This window comes from Nicotiana sylvestris, chromosome 8, assembly GCF_000393655.2.
Source record: "Nicotiana sylvestris chromosome 8, ASM39365v2, whole genome shotgun sequence".
NCBI lineage: Eukaryota > Viridiplantae > Streptophyta > Magnoliopsida > Solanales > Solanaceae > Nicotiana > Nicotiana sylvestris.
The window spans coordinates 169,967,235-169,983,807 of record NC_091064.1 but is presented as its reverse complement, the minus strand read 5'-3'; the positions used below and the strand labels follow the sequence as shown (position 1 = coordinate 169,983,807).

Here is a 16,573-nt window from a genome sequence, read left to right as displayed (position 1 = left end):
CTCTTCCTACTGTTACTTTAGCCAATGGATGTCAAACTAAGGCACAAGGAGTTGGACAAGCCAACCCATTGTCTTCTATCACCCTAGATTCCGTTCTTTATGTTCCTGGTTGTCCTTTTAGTCTTGCATCTGTTAGTCGTTTGACTCGTGCCCTCAATTGTGGTATATATTTTATTGATGATTCTTTTATTATGCAGGACCGCAGTACGGGACGGACAATTGGTACAGGTCGTGAATCAGAAGGTCTTTACTACCTTAACTCGCTCAGTCCTTCCACAACATGTCTAGTTACAGATCCTCCAGATCTAATCCACAGACGTTTAGGACATCCGAGTTTATCCAAACTTCAAAAGATGGTGCCTAGTTTATCCAGTTTGTCTAGATTAGATTGTGAGTCGTGTCAGCTTGGGAAACATACCCGAGCTTCCTTTACGCGTAGTGTTGAGAGTCATGCAGAGTCTGTTTTCTCCTTGGTTCATTCTGATATATGGGGTCCTAGTAGAGTCAGTTCAACCTTGGGATTTCGTTATTTTGTTAGCTTTATTGATGATTACTCAAGATGTACTTGGCTTTTCTTAATGAAAGATCGTTCTGAGTTATTCTCTATATTCCAGAGTTTTTGTGCTGAAATCAAAAACCAATTTGGTGTCTCTATCCGCATTTTTCGCAGTGATAATGCCTTAGAATATGTATCTTCTCAGTTTCAGCAGTTTATGTCTTCTCATGGAATTATTCATCAGACATCTTGTCCTTATACCCCTCAGCAAAATGGGGTTGCAGAAAGAAAGAATAGGCACCTTATTGAGACTGCTCGCACACTTCTAATTGAGTCTCGTGTTCCGCTGCGTTTTTGGGGCGATGCAGTTCTCACAGCTTGTTATTTGATTAATAGGATGCCTTCATCTCCCATCAAGGGTCAGATTCCACATTCAATATTGTTTCCCCAGTCAGCCTTATACCCTCTTCCACCTCGGGTTTTTGGGAGCACATGTTTTGTTCATAACTTAGCCCCGGGGAAAGATAAGTTAGCTCCTCGTGCTCTCAAGTGTGTCTTCCTTGGTTATTCTCGTGTTCAGAAGGGATATCGTTGTTATTCACCTGATCTTCATAGGTACCTTATGTCAGCTGACGTCACATTTTTCGAGTCTAAACCTTTCTTCACAACTGATGTCACTTCTGCTGACCACCATGACATATCTGAGGTCTTACCTATACCGACTTTTGAGAAGTTTAGTAATCCTCCTCCACCTTCAACCACAGAGGTTTCACCCATACCAACTTTTGAGGAGTCCAGTGTTATCCCTCCTAGTTCCCCAGCCACAGGAACACCACTCTTGACTTATCATCGTCGTTCGCGCCCTACATCAGGCCCATCTGGTTCTCGTCCTGCACCTGACACGGCTCCTACTGCGGATCCTGCTCCTAGTACACCGATTGCACTTCGAAAAGGTATACGGACCACACTAAACCCTAATCCTCATTATGTTGGTTTGAGTTATCATCGTCTGTCATCTCCCCATTATGCTTTTATATCTTCATTGTCCTCGGTTTCCATCCCTAAGTCTACAGGTGAAGCATTGTCTCATCCAGGATGGCGACAGGCTATGAGTGACGAGATGTCTGCTTTACATACAAGTGGTACATGGGAGCTTGTTCCTCTTCCTTCAGGTAAATCTACCGTTGGTTGTCGTTGGGTTTATGCAGTCAAAGTTGGTCCCGATGGCCAGATTGATCGACTTAAGGCACGTCTTGTTGCCAAAGGATACACTCAAATATTTGGGCTAGATTACAGTGATACCTTCTCTCCAGTGGCTAAAGTGGCATCAGTTCGCCTTTTTCTATCCATGGCTGCAGTTCGTCATTGGCCCCTCTATCAGTTGGACATTAAGAATGCCTTTCTTCATGGTGATCTTGAGGATGAGGTTTATATGGAGCAACCACCTGGTTTTATTGCTCAGGGGGAGTCTCGTGGCCTTGTATGTCGCTTGCGTCGGTCACTTTATGGTCTAAAGCAGTCTCCTCGAGCCTGGTTTGGTAAGTTCAGCACGGTTATCCAGGAGTTTGGCATGACTCGTAGTGAAGCTGATCACTCTGTGTTTTATTGCCACTCTGCTTCAAGTCTATGTATTTATCTGGTAGTCTATGTTGATGATATTGTTATTACGGGCAATGATCAGGATGGTATTACTAATCTGAAACAACATCTCTTCCAGCACTTTCAAACTAAGGATCTAGGCAGATTGAAGTACTTTCTAGGTATTGAGGTTGCTCAATCTAGCTCAGGTATTGTTATTTCTCAAAGGAAATATGTGTTAGACATTCTTGAGGAAACAGGGATGACAGGTTGCAGACCTGTTGACACGCCGATGGATCCGAATTCTAAACTTCTGCCTGGACAGGGGGAGCCGCTTAGCGATCCTGCAAGCTATAGGCGGCTGGTTGGTAAATTAAATTATCTCACAGTGACTAGGCCCGACATTTCTTATCCTGTGAGTGTTGTAAGTCAGTTTATGAATTCTCCCTGTGATAGTCATTGGGATGCAGTTGTCCGCATTATCCGGTATATAAAATCGGCTCCAGGTAAAGGATTACTGTTTGAGGATCGAGGTCATGAGCAGATCGTTGGGTACTCGGATGCTGATTGGGCAGGATCACCTTCTGATAGACGTTCTACGTCTGGATATTGTGTTTTAGTAGGAGGAAATTTGGTGTCCTGGAAAAGTAAGAAACAGAATGTAGTTGCTCGGTCTAGTGCAGAAGCAGAATACCGAGCAATGGCTATGGCAACATGTGAACTAGTCTGGACCAAACAATTGCTCAAGGAGTTGAAATTTGGTGAAATCAGTCGGATGGAACTTGTGTGCGATAATCAAGCTGCACTTCATATTGCATCAAATCCGGTGTTTCATGAGAGAACTAAACACATTGAGATTGATTGTCACTTCGTCAGAGAAAAGATACTCTCAGGAGATATTACTACGAAGTTTGTGAGATCGAATGATCAACTTGCAGATATTTTCACCAAGTCCCTCACTAGTCCTCGCATTGATTATATATGTAACAAGCTCGGTACATATGATTTATATGCTCCGGCTTGAGGGGGAGTGTTAGAGATAGCTATGTAATTGTCCCACATTGGAATAGGAGTAGTATCCCCTTTGTATAGAGTAGCTATAAATAGCACCTCTTGTATTGCATCACACACAATATATCAATATATATCATATTTTCTCCCGTGCCTTCTCACAAGTGTGATTTGCTTCCGAACTTTGTGTTCGCTGAAACACTGGAGTTTGAAGTACCACTACACCAGTGTGTAATTCGTTCTATCTTGGGAGGAAATAATCCATAACCTTGAGTACTAGGATGAGGTTAAATTCCTTAAGGAAACACTATGAATTCAGTGGGCTCGAATTAACTACTGTTTCGTTTATACGCTAATTTACTTTTTCCAGAATTATTATTTACAAATGCAACAAGGAATAACAAGCTTAAGGAATTTAATATTTTTTATTTCTGTATTTGTGTTATACTTACTGTTCTGGAAACTAAAACCTTTGTGGTTTTGTATACTCCCATTTTTGGAGATTAAAGCCTTCGTGGCGTTTTGTTGGAGATTAAAATCTACGTGATTTTTTACTCCAGTTTTAAACGTTTATTAAACGTTTGTTTGTGTCATTCTTTTATAGAAAAATGACGAATGACAACGTAAACCGAACTGTTCCAATGGTGATGCCAACACATTGACAAGCCGAACACCTGCGTTGGCACCGACAGAAAAACCCGAAAATTTTTCCGGGATTAATTTCAAGCGCTGGCAGCAGAAGATGTTCATCTACCTGACTACTTTATGTCTACAGAAGTTCATCAAGGAAGATGTTCCTGATTTGCTCGATGAAACTCCAGAGAATGAACGTTTTCTTGTGATTGAGGCGTGGGAGCATTCTGATTTTTTGTGAAAGAATTATATTCTTAGCGGACTGGAGGATAATCTGTATAACGTCTACTGTGGCGTGGAAACGTCAAAAGAACTGTGGATTGCGCTTGAAAGAAAATATAAAACTGAAGATGCTTGGATGAAGAAATTCGTTGCCGCAAAATTTTTGGACTACAAAATGGTAGATAGCAAGTCTTTTATTACCCAAGTCCAGTCCAGGAATTACAAGTGATCATTCATGATCTCGTTGCTGAAGATCTTGTCATAAATGAAGCATTACAAGTTGCAGCAATGATTGAGAAGCTGCCTCCTTTGTGGAAGGATTTCAAGAACTACTTGAAACATAAACGAAAGGAGATGTCCCTTGAAAATCTCATTGTTCGGTTGAGAATCGAAGAGGACAACAAAGCAGCTCAAAAGAAAGGTCGTGGAAACTCAACAATAATGGGAGCAAATATTGTTGAGGATACTTCTCAAATTAAGAGAAAGAGGAAGCACGCTTCTGGGCCGAGAAGTAACCCAAGCAAGAAGCGGTTCAACGGAAATTGCTACAACTGTGGAAAAGCTGGACACAGATCTGTAGAGTGTCGTGCTCCAAAGAAAGACAAGAAGAAAGGTCAAGCAAACATGGTTGAAAAACATGAAGATATTGCTGACTTGTGTGCTAAGCTTTCTGAATGCAACCTGGTAGGAAATTCTAAGGAGTGGTGGATTGATTCTGGAGCCACTCGCCATGTTTGTGCTGTTAGGAAAACATTTTCTACATATGCTCCTGCTGGGCCCGAAGAGACGATTTCTATGGGAAATGCTGCAACAGCAAAAATTGAAGGATATGAGAAGATATTTCTCAAAATGACTTCTAGCAAGGTCATGACTTTGAACAATGTCCTTTATGTTCCCGAAATTAGGAAGAACTCAGTCTCTACTGGACTTCTTGTTAAGCACGGTTTTAAGTGTGTTTTTGTATCCGACAAGGTGGTAATAAGTAAGAACGAAATGTTTGTAGGAAAATGTTACCATACTGAGGGCCTTTTCAAGCTGAATGTAATGATTGTAGAAAATAATAATAAAATTTCAGCTTGTTATTACTTACTTGAGTCAAATGATTTATAGCATATACGTTTGGGTCATGTCAATTATAAAACCTTGCGGAAAATGATTAACTTGGAAGTATTGCCTAAGTTTGAATGCGAAAAATTAAAATGTCAAACATGTGTAGAATCTAAGTATGTTAAACATCCTTATAAGTCGGTTGAAAGGAATTCAAATCCTTTAGACTTAATTCACACAGATATTTGCGACATGAAGTCAATACCATGTCGAGGTGGAAATAAGTATTTCATAATTTTTATTGACGACAGTACTCGATATTGCTTTGTTTACTTACTTAATAGTAAAGATGGAGCAATAGATGCATTCAAGCAATACAAAAATGAAGTTGAAACGCAAATCCTGTTAAGAAAATCAAGTCTATTGTCCAAAAACTTCTGTGTCTGTGTATTCCAAATCCTAAAGCATTCATGATAGTCGAAACTGACGCTTCTGAGGAAGGGTACGGTGGTATTCTAAAACAAAGAGTCTCCACAAAGTCTTCTGAACAATTAGTTCGTTTCACTTTCGGAATTTGGAACTCGGCTCAGAAAAATTATAGTACAGTCAAAAAAGAAATTTTGTCTATAGTACTATGTATTACAAAGTTTCAAGATGACTTAGTAAACAAAGAATTTTTACTTCGAGTTGATTGTAAATCAGCTAAGGAGATATTACAAAAGGATGTTAAAAATCTAATTTCAAAACAGATTTTTGCTAGATGGCAAGCATTATTATCTAGTTTTGATTTTCAAATTGAATTTATAAAAGGAGAAGAAAACTCTTTACCAGATTTTCTAACTAGAGAATTCCTACAGGGAAAAAATGAGACCAGAACAAAAGGGTCCATTTAGGGCCTCTCCTAAAAAAGAAAACAGGTATTTTGCACTCGCTGAATACTACCCATCTTTACCCGTGAGACCACCTCTAAATATAATGGTTACTCCTCCGAGAGTACCCACAATTAATAAGCCCTCTACATTGAAAATCCTCGGATCTATCCCGAAAAAAGAAGGTCCATTTCAGCAAAGCTTCATCGAAAGCCTCCACAAGTCAGTCAAGTAAAATGCTAATCAGCAAAGATTATGCAATGAAGACCCCAGAGTTTTACGTTCAAGCAGTAAACCCGAACTACGCCATCAAAAACAGAAGGTAAAAGACCCGATTCCCAAAAGGAAACATTTGAAATAATTTCGAAAGAACCCGTAAAGGTTTTGGCATTAGACAGGTTTTGAAAACCTTAACCTAGCAGATCTAATAAGACCCTCCTACACCAATAGGAATTATGTTGAATCCAGTGACCCCCTAAAGACAAGGAGGTATTACGAATTGATACTCACTGACACATGATCTATCAATATCGAGCATACGCTGTTTGATGATAAAGATTCTGATAGCATCAAATATTCAAGATTTACCCTCAACAAAATCATCAGTCCTTTCGAATGGGGAATGGACCATTTACACACCCCGATTGCACTATCAATACAATATAGGCCTAGACCTATAATTTCAAGGACTATCTAGATGCATGGTATAATTTCATATACCTGCGCCCAAAGACACATACATGGTTTGTCAAATACAGTGAACAGGCAGAAAAGGCCGTCATACCAAGATGGTTCTATGACTGGTGGAAAACGTTTGGTGGAACGGAGCAAACAATGCCCAGAAGTTTCCATATGCATTATGAGAAATTTCAAATAGAAAACGAAATCTCTATCTTACCAGACCATATTAAATTAGGTAAATATTATATAGCAAAAAGAATATCTTACATAATTAGTTTGTCGTTCGAAATTGAACAAATAGACCGAATTAAATATTTGGTTAAAATCCCAAAAATAAAGGGATGGGTTTCAGAAACCAAAGAAGCCAAAAAACTACCCAAACAGGTTAATAAAGAACAATTCCCAAATTGAGTTAAAAAAGAAGCTACTCAGATTACTAGCCAACATTGAATCAACAGACCCGGTTCAAGTACAGGCTATGTTAGAAGCAGCATCCGCTATGTCTTCTGCAGAAAGCAGAAAAAATGGTGACATGGATGATCTGGACGAGATAGCCCAAGCCTATGCCTATACAGACGAAAACAACTAAAAGAGACTTGCCCCTTCAGGACAATGACCCTTGCCCCTCCAGAAAAGAAGACAATTTAATAAAGAAGGAATCTTTAGAGATAACCGTTCATTCTAAACGATTGAGATTAACTCAATCATTCTCTGAGGTCTATATAAGACTCTCAAGTTGTATTGTTTAGGGCATCAGAAAATTAGCCCATTTTCTTATTTAAGTTTTCTCACTCCCTCTCTGTAAAAACCCGTTCTTACGTTTGATCTTCATGTTTGAATAAAACTTGTAAGTTTTCTTAAATCTTTTGTATCTACCTACTATAAATATTCCGCATTCCGCTTTAATTCTATGAGCCTCGATCCCTCGATTCCCCGATTACTGGTGTAGTGATACTACAAACCCCAGTGTTTCAGCGAACATAAAGTTCGGTAGCAAATCACACTTACGGTTGCTCGCTTTGAAGTTAAAAAAAAAACAATGCAGAACAAGGGAGGAGAAACTCAGAAATCGTATGGAAATTCTGAGAGGAAGGACTGCAATTTATAGCCAACGTTGAGTTCAAACTGAAGAGGAGATCAGTAGCTCTCTATTTCGGTCTCTTTTCTCTAACTGCTGCTGCACATATTTATAGTGCAGTCAGCTATTAAGAGACTGACTTGTTGCCACCCATTTGTCCATGGTGGCTGAAGCACTAGACTGCTATTGGAGCACTTGGCCATGGTGGGAGGAGCACTAGGTTGTTAATGGAGCATGCATTAGGCTGCTAATAGAATTGGTGGTACAAATACACGGATTGGAACATATCCGTTACACACACGGATAATATTACGTTAATATTTACTATTAACAAATAAATTTAGTCCAAAAAATTAATCGATCAATCGATCATTTGACCAAATCCGAAGCCGAAGCTGAAGTTGAGCCGAGCAAGCGACGACGACGGCGCGAGACTTGTCTTCTTCTTAACTCTTTAAGAGTTACAAGAAGAGCAATTGTATATATACCCACCAAGAACCTTTTCCTCTTCCAATATGGGATAATGTCTCATTGTCAAGAGGGGAAACTTAAAATTTCACTCAAAAATTTCATTTTCCCTCCATTTCCCATTCACCCTCTTTTAAGCTTATTCTTTTGCTTAAAAATCTCAACACCTCCTTATGAGAATACATTGAGAAAGTAATCAGAGTATTTAGTTAGAATACAAATTCACTTTTCTTCTGATAAGTAAGGAGACATTACAGTCACGACTATCATCATCAAATCTGCAATGTATTTTGATTTCTGGGTCCAAAATAGCTTCCGGTTTATGGCCTGCCTTTTTCTGAATTTTTAATGTGTTTGGTGGGTGAGTGACCCCAAATGGGGATTTCTGCTCCCTTAGTCCTGTAAATGAAATTAAAGTGCTAAAGATTGAGCTTGTCAATTTGGAAAAGGTTGGTGTGTATTCATCAAATAGAAGTGAAAGGTCTGGTATGTATGGACGTAATTGGTCCACTTAAACAAGAAAACGACTCATTCTCTTGTTGTCTCTTGTTGTTCATTCTAGTGCAGAGACAAGACTTGTAACGTTTCTGCCATTCTCTGCTGGAAACATTTGGTTAAGGTTTATTTTGGTGCAGGTTGAACCCATACGCAATTTCTTTGCAGCTCTTTTTCTTGCCAGTATTGGGATGCTCATCCATGTCCATTTCCTCTGGAACCATGTAGATATCCTACTGGCATCAGTGATACTAGTGGTCATTGTGAAAACTGCTGTGACTTCTGCAGTTGTTAAGGCCTTTGGCTACAACAACAAAACTTCACTGCTAGTATGACTCCGCTACTGTATTGAGTTTACCTTTTTGCTGGATAACTAACTCTTGTTAACTAAGGAGACTGACATTTTGTAGGTTGGCATGTCTCTAGCACAAATAGGAGAATTCGCTTTTGTGCTGCTCAGTCGTGCTTCTAATCTCCATCTTGTTGAGGTAATTGATACTATTGTTCTCAATGTGATAAGATTTTCTGATTGCTATCTCTAAAGTATAGAGACAATAGAGAAATCTCTCTTATGTTGTATTCAAGAAATAACAAGTATATATACAAGTACATAGAGCCTTAACTATGGAAAGAATCAAAAAGGAAATCCTATAAATCTGCTGTGAATCCCTATAATTATGCTAGCTATGTATATTACATACGATTATGTCTACATTCAGATTATGTCTACATTCATTATCTAACACTCCCCCTCAAGCTGGAGCATAGATATTGATCATGCCCAACTTGTTACAAAGGTAATCAACTCGAATTCCATTCAACGCCTTTGTGAACAAATCAGCCGGTTGCTCTCCTGTCTTCACGTAGCCAGTGGAGATCAAGTTCTCCTGAATCTTCTCACGAATAAAATGGCAGTCAACCTCAATATGCTTAGTTCTTTCATGATACACCGGATTTGACGCAATATGGAGGGCAGCTTGATTGTCACACCAAAGTTTTGCTGGTATTGGATGCTCTAACCCAATTTCAGTCAACAAATGATGTATCCACATAATCTCACATGTAGACTGTGACATAGCTCTATACTCGGATTCTGCACTAGATCGAGATACAACACTTTGCTTCTTACTCTTCCATGATACCAAGTTTCCTCCAACAAAGACACAATAACCTGTAGTATATCTTCTATCAATTTTCGATCCAGCCCAGTCAGCATCTGCAAAACACTCAATACGAGTATGATTGTGATTGCTATATAATATGCCAAGTCCAGGAGCTCCTTTCAAGTAACACAAAATCTGTTCCAACGCTGCCCAATGTTTGACCCTTGGTGCAGACATGAATTGGCTAACAACACTTACCGCAAAAGCAATATCTGGACGAATCACAGTAAGATAGTTTAATTTCCCAACTAACCTCCTGTATCTCTCTGGATCGTCAAAAGGATCACCATCATCTTTCATAAGATGCACATTAGGAACCATTGGAATACTGCAAGGTTTAGCTGCCAACTTTCCAGTTTCTGCACTTGCTCATTTTCAACCCAAACTCCTGAACTACCTCACTGAACTTGCCAAACCAAGCTCGTGAACTCTGCTTCAAGCCATACAAGGACTTCTTCAAATGACAGACTTTCCCATACTCCCCCTGAGCAACAAAACCGGGTGGTTGCTCCATATACACTTCCTCCTGAAAATCACCATGAAGGAACGCATTCTTGATATCTAACTAATGTAAAGGCCAATTCTCGGACGCAGCTAGAGAAATAAATAAGCGGACAGAAGTGAGTTTGGCAACCGGGGAGAATGTGTCAGAATAATCCACCCCATAAGTCTGAGCATACCCTTCCGCCACAAGTCTGGCCTTAAGTTTTGCCACAGAACCATCTGGATTAACTTTAACTGTAAAGACCCACTTGCATCCCACTGGTTTCTTTCCCTTTGGTAAATCTACCAAATCCCATGTGTGGTTGTCCTCTAAAACATGTATTTCCTCAAGCATTGCATCAGACCACCCGAGATGATTCAAAGCCTCCTTCACTGTTTTGGGTACGGAGATGGAGTCTAGAGAAGCAATCATAGATCTAGACGTAGAGGATAAGTGGTCATAGGAAACAAAGTTAGCAACAGAATATGTCGATTTGCAAGTACGTGTACCTTTGCGAAGAGCAATAGGAAGATCAAGGTTATCTGGAGGATTAGGCAAAGAAGAATCAGATGATGCAGGAACTGGTGCGGGACATGTATCATTTGTCTCTCGCCTCCGCGAATAAACTTGAACAATTGGAGGTCTTGCTGGAGCAGGTACTGAAGGCATAATAGTCGATTGGTGCTCAATAGAAGAACTGGGAGATCGAAGAGTATCATCTGATTGTTCTGTCAAAGTACGGGTAACCTGATATACTAGCCACTCATCTTCCTCCCCCTAGCTTGTAGAAATGGGAGGTGCATAGAAGAATGGTGTAGTCTCTGAAAATACCACATCAGTTGACACTAAATATTTGCCAAGCTTAGTAGAATAACATCGATACCCCTTCTGAAGGCGAGAATAGCCCAGGAAAACACACTTCACAGCCTTGGGATCCAACTTGGTAAGAGATGATCGAACATCTCGAACATAACATGTGCTTCCAAACACCTTAGGTTCCACCGGAAATAATGACTTATTCGGAAAAAGAACACTATAAGGCACATTACCATCGAATACACTAGATGGCATGCGATTAATCAAAAAACAAGCCGTAGAAACCGCATCAGCCCAGAACTGTTTAAGAATCTTCATTTGGAACAAAAGTGCTCGAGCTGTCTCAAGTAGATGCCAATTCTTCCTCTCAGCAACTCCATTTTGAGAGGGTGTATCAACACATGAAGACTGATGTAATATACCATGTTGTCTCATGTAGGACTGAAATAACTCTGACATGTATTCTTTAGCGTTATCACTCCTTAGAGTACGTACTGAAGCATTGAATTGAGTTTTGACTTCAACACAAAAGGCAGAAAAATGAGTAAACACTTCAGAGCGGCTCTTCATAAAGTAAATCCAAGTCATTCGAGAAAAATCATCTATAAAAGTGACAAAATACTTATGCCCAGAAACAACCGGACATGGTCCCCAAACATCAGAATGGACCAACTCAAAAGCTGACTCAGCTCGCGTATTAACCCTTGGACTTAACGAGATGCGATGGTGTTTTGCAAATCGACACGACTCACAATCCAATGATGAAATATTCTGAAATTGAGGACAAAGCTTCTTTAACAAAGGCAAAGAGGGATGTCCAAGTCGACAATGTGCTTCAAAAGGAGATACGATACTAGAGCATGCAACAGACCGTGGCTCCCATTCATCAAGAATGTAGAGATCACCAGATATATATCCTTTACCAATAACCTGCATCGTTTTAAGATCTAAAAACAAACAATGATCGGGAAAGAATGCAACATAACAATTAAGATCTTTAGTAATTTTACTAACAAAAATAAAGTTAAAAGGCCAAGTTTGGTAGACTTAATACGGATGACAGGGTAATAGAGGAAGTTGGTTTAACAGTCCCAGATCCAACACTGCTACAAGTTGATCCATCAGCTACAGTAACCGGAGAGGGTGCTTTATGTGAGCGAAAGCTAGAAAATATATTTGGATTACCTATCATGTGATTTGTAGCACCAGAATTGATCACCCATTTATTGGAAGAGGTGATAAGACATGTTTTATCTGACCCAGCAAAGGCATTAACTGAAGAAGATTCCTTAACTGATTTATGATATTGAAGGAATTTTAGAAACTCATCCGAAACCAAGATTGTTGGACTAGGAGTTGTTGCATTATTATTCTTTACCATCATTTTTTTTTCTTTCAATAACAAACTGATTAAACTAATAGAGATCCCCGAAGCTAAAAGATACTCAAACAGATCCTGGTAGATACGAAATCAACAATCTATTAAACATGATTCAACTTTAATAATCCACTCAACCAAATCAAAGAATCAAACGAATTTGTCCCCAACTCAAACAAAATTAGAGACCAACAAAGTTTCTGATAAGGAAAGACCCAACAGACAATATCAAGTCACTAATCGATCACCACACTGAGTCAAAATTAAAGATGCAAGCTTCTCACACAGGCAGCCTCCAAGAAAAATACCACAGAATTAAAGAAATCGAATAACCAATAAACCAAACTCAAACCTGACCAAACAAAGTGAGAATAAGATCTGGTCTGAGGTTGTTCTTTGCCAAAATGTGGTTCTATGATCAGAGAACCACCACAAGTCAACTGGAAATGTCAAAAAGACCTCGGATTAGCTTCCGGCCAAGGAATTTTCGGCAGCGGATTCAACTCAACTCCGGCGAGCAGTAAACCTGCTCCGATACCATGTAAAGTATAGAGACAATAGAGAAATCTCTCTTATGTTGTATTCAAGAAATAACAAGTATATATACAAGTACATAGAGCCTTAACTATAAAAAGAATCCAAAAGGAAATCCTATAAATCTGCTGTGAATCCCTATAATTATGCTAGCTATGTATATTACATAAGATTATGTCTACATTCATTATCTAACACCAACTGTAACAATGGGATAAAATGAGAACCTCACACTGCATCACATTCACTGCCTACCACTGGTTTCCCAGTTTGCTTCCCAGCACTTCTATCTGAAAGGAGTCCTTTTGATTGATGGATATATGTATACTTGCAACTTTCAGGGAAAATTGTACTTGCTGCTTCTAGGGACTACAGCTCTCAGTCTGGTATGAGCTCTTGGCTTTTTTAATCGTCCCCTATTGTCTCTGTACCGATAGATGCCGCAGATTTAGCCATTTATGTCATTATCTTTGGCTATTTGGACCTGGAACACATGTTATCTTCTCTTCTTTTTCTCCCTCCTATTTGCTTCTATTTTTTGGAGTTTGAGTTACTTGTTATCGGAGAAGGCTTATTCTCAGTCCATCAGTACCAATTACAGAGAGAATGCCTCTGGACTCGAGGATGCTGCGCCTTCTCTAACATTTTATATCATTTCGGAGCTGTTTGAACAACATGTTGAACAACTTTTGAAAAAAAAGAGTTTTTGGAAGTCGAAAATGTGCTGAATAGTTTAATTCTTTTACTTTTTAAATTTGTAAGTGGAAGAACTTTTGGGGTGAAAAACAGCTCCTAACACTTCAAAAAGTTTATTCCAACTTTTTGCAAAAAAGAAGAACAAATCCAAAATTTTTTAGAAGAACTATTTTTCAAATAATAACTTCACTTTTTGCTGGAATTTGCACAAATGCCTTCTTAGCCTTTTCCCATAATCATTGTCGTGAGTTGAAGCATGTGTGGGCAAGAGAGGGAGAGAGAGAAAAGTAGAAGTATTATTTTAAATGAAGGGAACTGGGCAGGATAATATCTAATCATCCAGCTCGAGCTAGAACAAAAAGAACCAAATGAAACCATATATTCATATAAAATATATGTATATATATATATGGTACCTGTATTTACACATAAACATATATGATGTAGGCCTTATTGGGTAGAATACCTTGTGCTGTGGGTTGCAAATTGCCCGAGGCCTATACTTTTCTGAATCCAATCGTAGATATTATGCCAGTCATACCTCTGTTCTTTTTTCTCTTAGCCTTTGTTTGGCAAGCTGCTGTAAGTTCTCGATGAGATCGACTTCCGAATCCAAATCCACCGCTGTGGGCAGTTGCATTTCCACGAGCGTGACCTAGCAAGAAGACTAAATTGGTCCTAGTTACTCTTCGGGGTAGAATGGGTGGGGTGATCGGACCGACTCATCTACAACTCATCTGTTATTTCATTACTATTTACTTGAGCAGCTGCCCTTACACCATCTAAAAAGGAATATTTATTATTTGATCCATGTCCCGCATAAGAAGTCCAAAGGCATTTCCAAGGCATATGAAGAATAAATTGTTTTCTATTTGCTGTCTTTCTTTAGTTCTGTTTTTCTAGCTGAGTTATGACAAAGCTTTCGGCAGGTGACTACTCCATTGCTTTTCAAGCTTATACCTGCTGTAGTTCACCTTGGTGTGCTGCTTAGGTGGTTCCCACCTGATAGTCCAAGCGAGGTAATTGCTCCCTTGATTCTCATACACACTAGGACAAAGATTCACCATCAGCACAATTTTAGGCTGCTTGATTGTCTCCTTTTCACTAAATGTTCCCTTGGACTTGCTCATTTTCAGTTGGTATTCAAAAGTGACAACTTCCGCTCTGATAGTGCTAAGCAAAGAATTGCACTGATATCCAAGGATCTGATTCACGAAGGTTAAATTTGTGAGGAAGGTCTAGATGAGCTATTTTATTTGGAAAAGTGTTCCTACTTCACAGCCTGAATGGTGCTGCAGAGGTTGTGGACTCGGTTTTTTCCTGCCTCTTCCTAATGCGAGGGATTTGATATGTTATTCTTGTTATATATCTTGAGTTAGAGAAAGGCAAAGACACAGGTGCCTCAGAAGATGGGAGAGACCTGGATACAGAGGTGTTCTAACTGCAAACTCAACTAACAAGTCAAAGCTTCATTTTCACCTAAGGTAATAGAGATTTTTCCTAGTGACCTGATTCTTTCTTATTTGTTCCTTCTCAATGTGAAATGATTTTGGCTTGTGATGTAATTGAAACTGCTATGAATTCCCAGACTCCCATTTCAATTTATGTTCCACATGTAGCTTCCAGAATGTAATAGTTCATGTTTTTATGATATGAGGTCAAATGTATAAAATGTCAAACCTTTATTTTTCTTTTATGAAAATGATAGTGGTTTTTACTTCTTGAATATCTTTTCCTCGGAAATTTTGTCTGTAGTAACGTGGGATATTGTTAAGTCTTTATCCATGGACCATTTTACCGATGATCATGCCATCTATTACCTTATTATCTCATGCCAGAAACAGATAGAAAGGACAAAAAAGGGAAAATCAGAATCTTGCAAGGTTTGCTTGCTTGCCAGTTCTGTCATCGTAATCTTCCATTTTCAGTGGTTGGTGGTTTGACCAGTTGGTAATAGCTTTGGGAAGGTTGATGCTGTGGTATTCAGGTTTGTGGAAATACATAAAAATTGTTCAGTACTCAAGTTTGCATGGTAAGTGCAGATTGTGCAACTTGCAGTCCTCCCATTCTCAACACTATCTGTCAAGTGCATTATCTCCTCGTTGTCCTACTCCTATCCATTCTTAGCTCACAAGGGTTATAATGGCAATATCTGGGGTTGTATTCTTTATGCTTGTGAACTGAGAATTGCATAGTCTCTAATCTAGCTGCTGCAGTTGCAACAAAATTTAACTAAAAGTTTGAAAGCTACTGTTCTCACATTTGATTAGATGAACATAGTACACAGAGTCGAGGTCTTTGGTTTGTTAATTCATGTTCTTTTTCCTTTTGATAGTTGTATGTGTTTATCGAATTTATTTTGAGGCTAGAATGCAGACTTCGTCAATGTTTGAACTTTTATGAATATTTAAATTGATGTTAAGTTGACCACATTGTTTTCTTTCAGACATGTTTTTCCATGTAATTCTGAATCATCAGAACAGTGGCGCAAATAGCCAATCTGTGTTCTATGGTTTACTTTGTCATTTATTGTTTTCTTGTGCTTTTGACCGACTTCTGTATGTATTCAGATTTCGATAGAATATGCAAGGTTTAAGTAAACAAAGTATCCGGTCTCTTATTCTCTTGTGTGCTCTAGGAATTGTAGTTTCACACTGTAAAGCCAAAAACCTGTAAATGACAATTCAAGTTTTACTTTTACAATTTGAAGTGTTGCAAATTACGGTACCAGCAATACTAAAAATTGAAGATTTGTTTCTTCTCCTCCTGGAGGGATATTGAAAAACTGTATGATGGGGAAAATCCAAAGAAATCTAAGTCGACATTTTTCTTAAACGGTTCTAGTGCTGAAGTTCTGTGCCAAATGTAACAATCTAATTGTAGTAGTGACTTGTGTGTGCCCTTTAAAATTTCATTCTTCATGC

General features: G+C 38.9%; 1 protein-coding gene across 4 annotated transcripts in view; it reads left to right on the top strand.

Annotated features, from left to right (window-relative positions):
* Positions 1-16,079, top strand: part of LOC104233856 (K(+) efflux antiporter 4) — a 36,926-nt gene extending 20,847 nt beyond the window's left edge. The window contains exons 16-21 of one of the 4 annotated variants that reach the window (XR_011401550.1): positions 8,719-8,907; positions 8,989-9,066; positions 13,295-13,339; positions 14,579-14,668; positions 14,786-15,133; positions 15,494-16,079. Coding sequence is in view for 2 of the 4 variants with exons in the window: in XM_070153170.1 (XP_070009271.1) it covers positions 8,719-8,907; positions 8,989-9,066; positions 13,295-13,339; positions 14,579-14,668; positions 14,786-14,872 (489 nt within the window). In the remaining 2 variants the exon portion in view is untranslated. Of the gene's footprint in view, positions 1-8,718; positions 8,908-8,988; positions 9,067-13,294; positions 13,340-14,578; positions 14,669-14,785; positions 15,376-15,487 lie in introns of those variants that run through there. The other 3 variants (XR_011401549.1, XM_070153170.1, XM_070153171.1) reach the window with 3 other exon arrangements.
* The last annotated feature ends 494 nt before the right edge of the window (positions 16,080-16,573 follow it).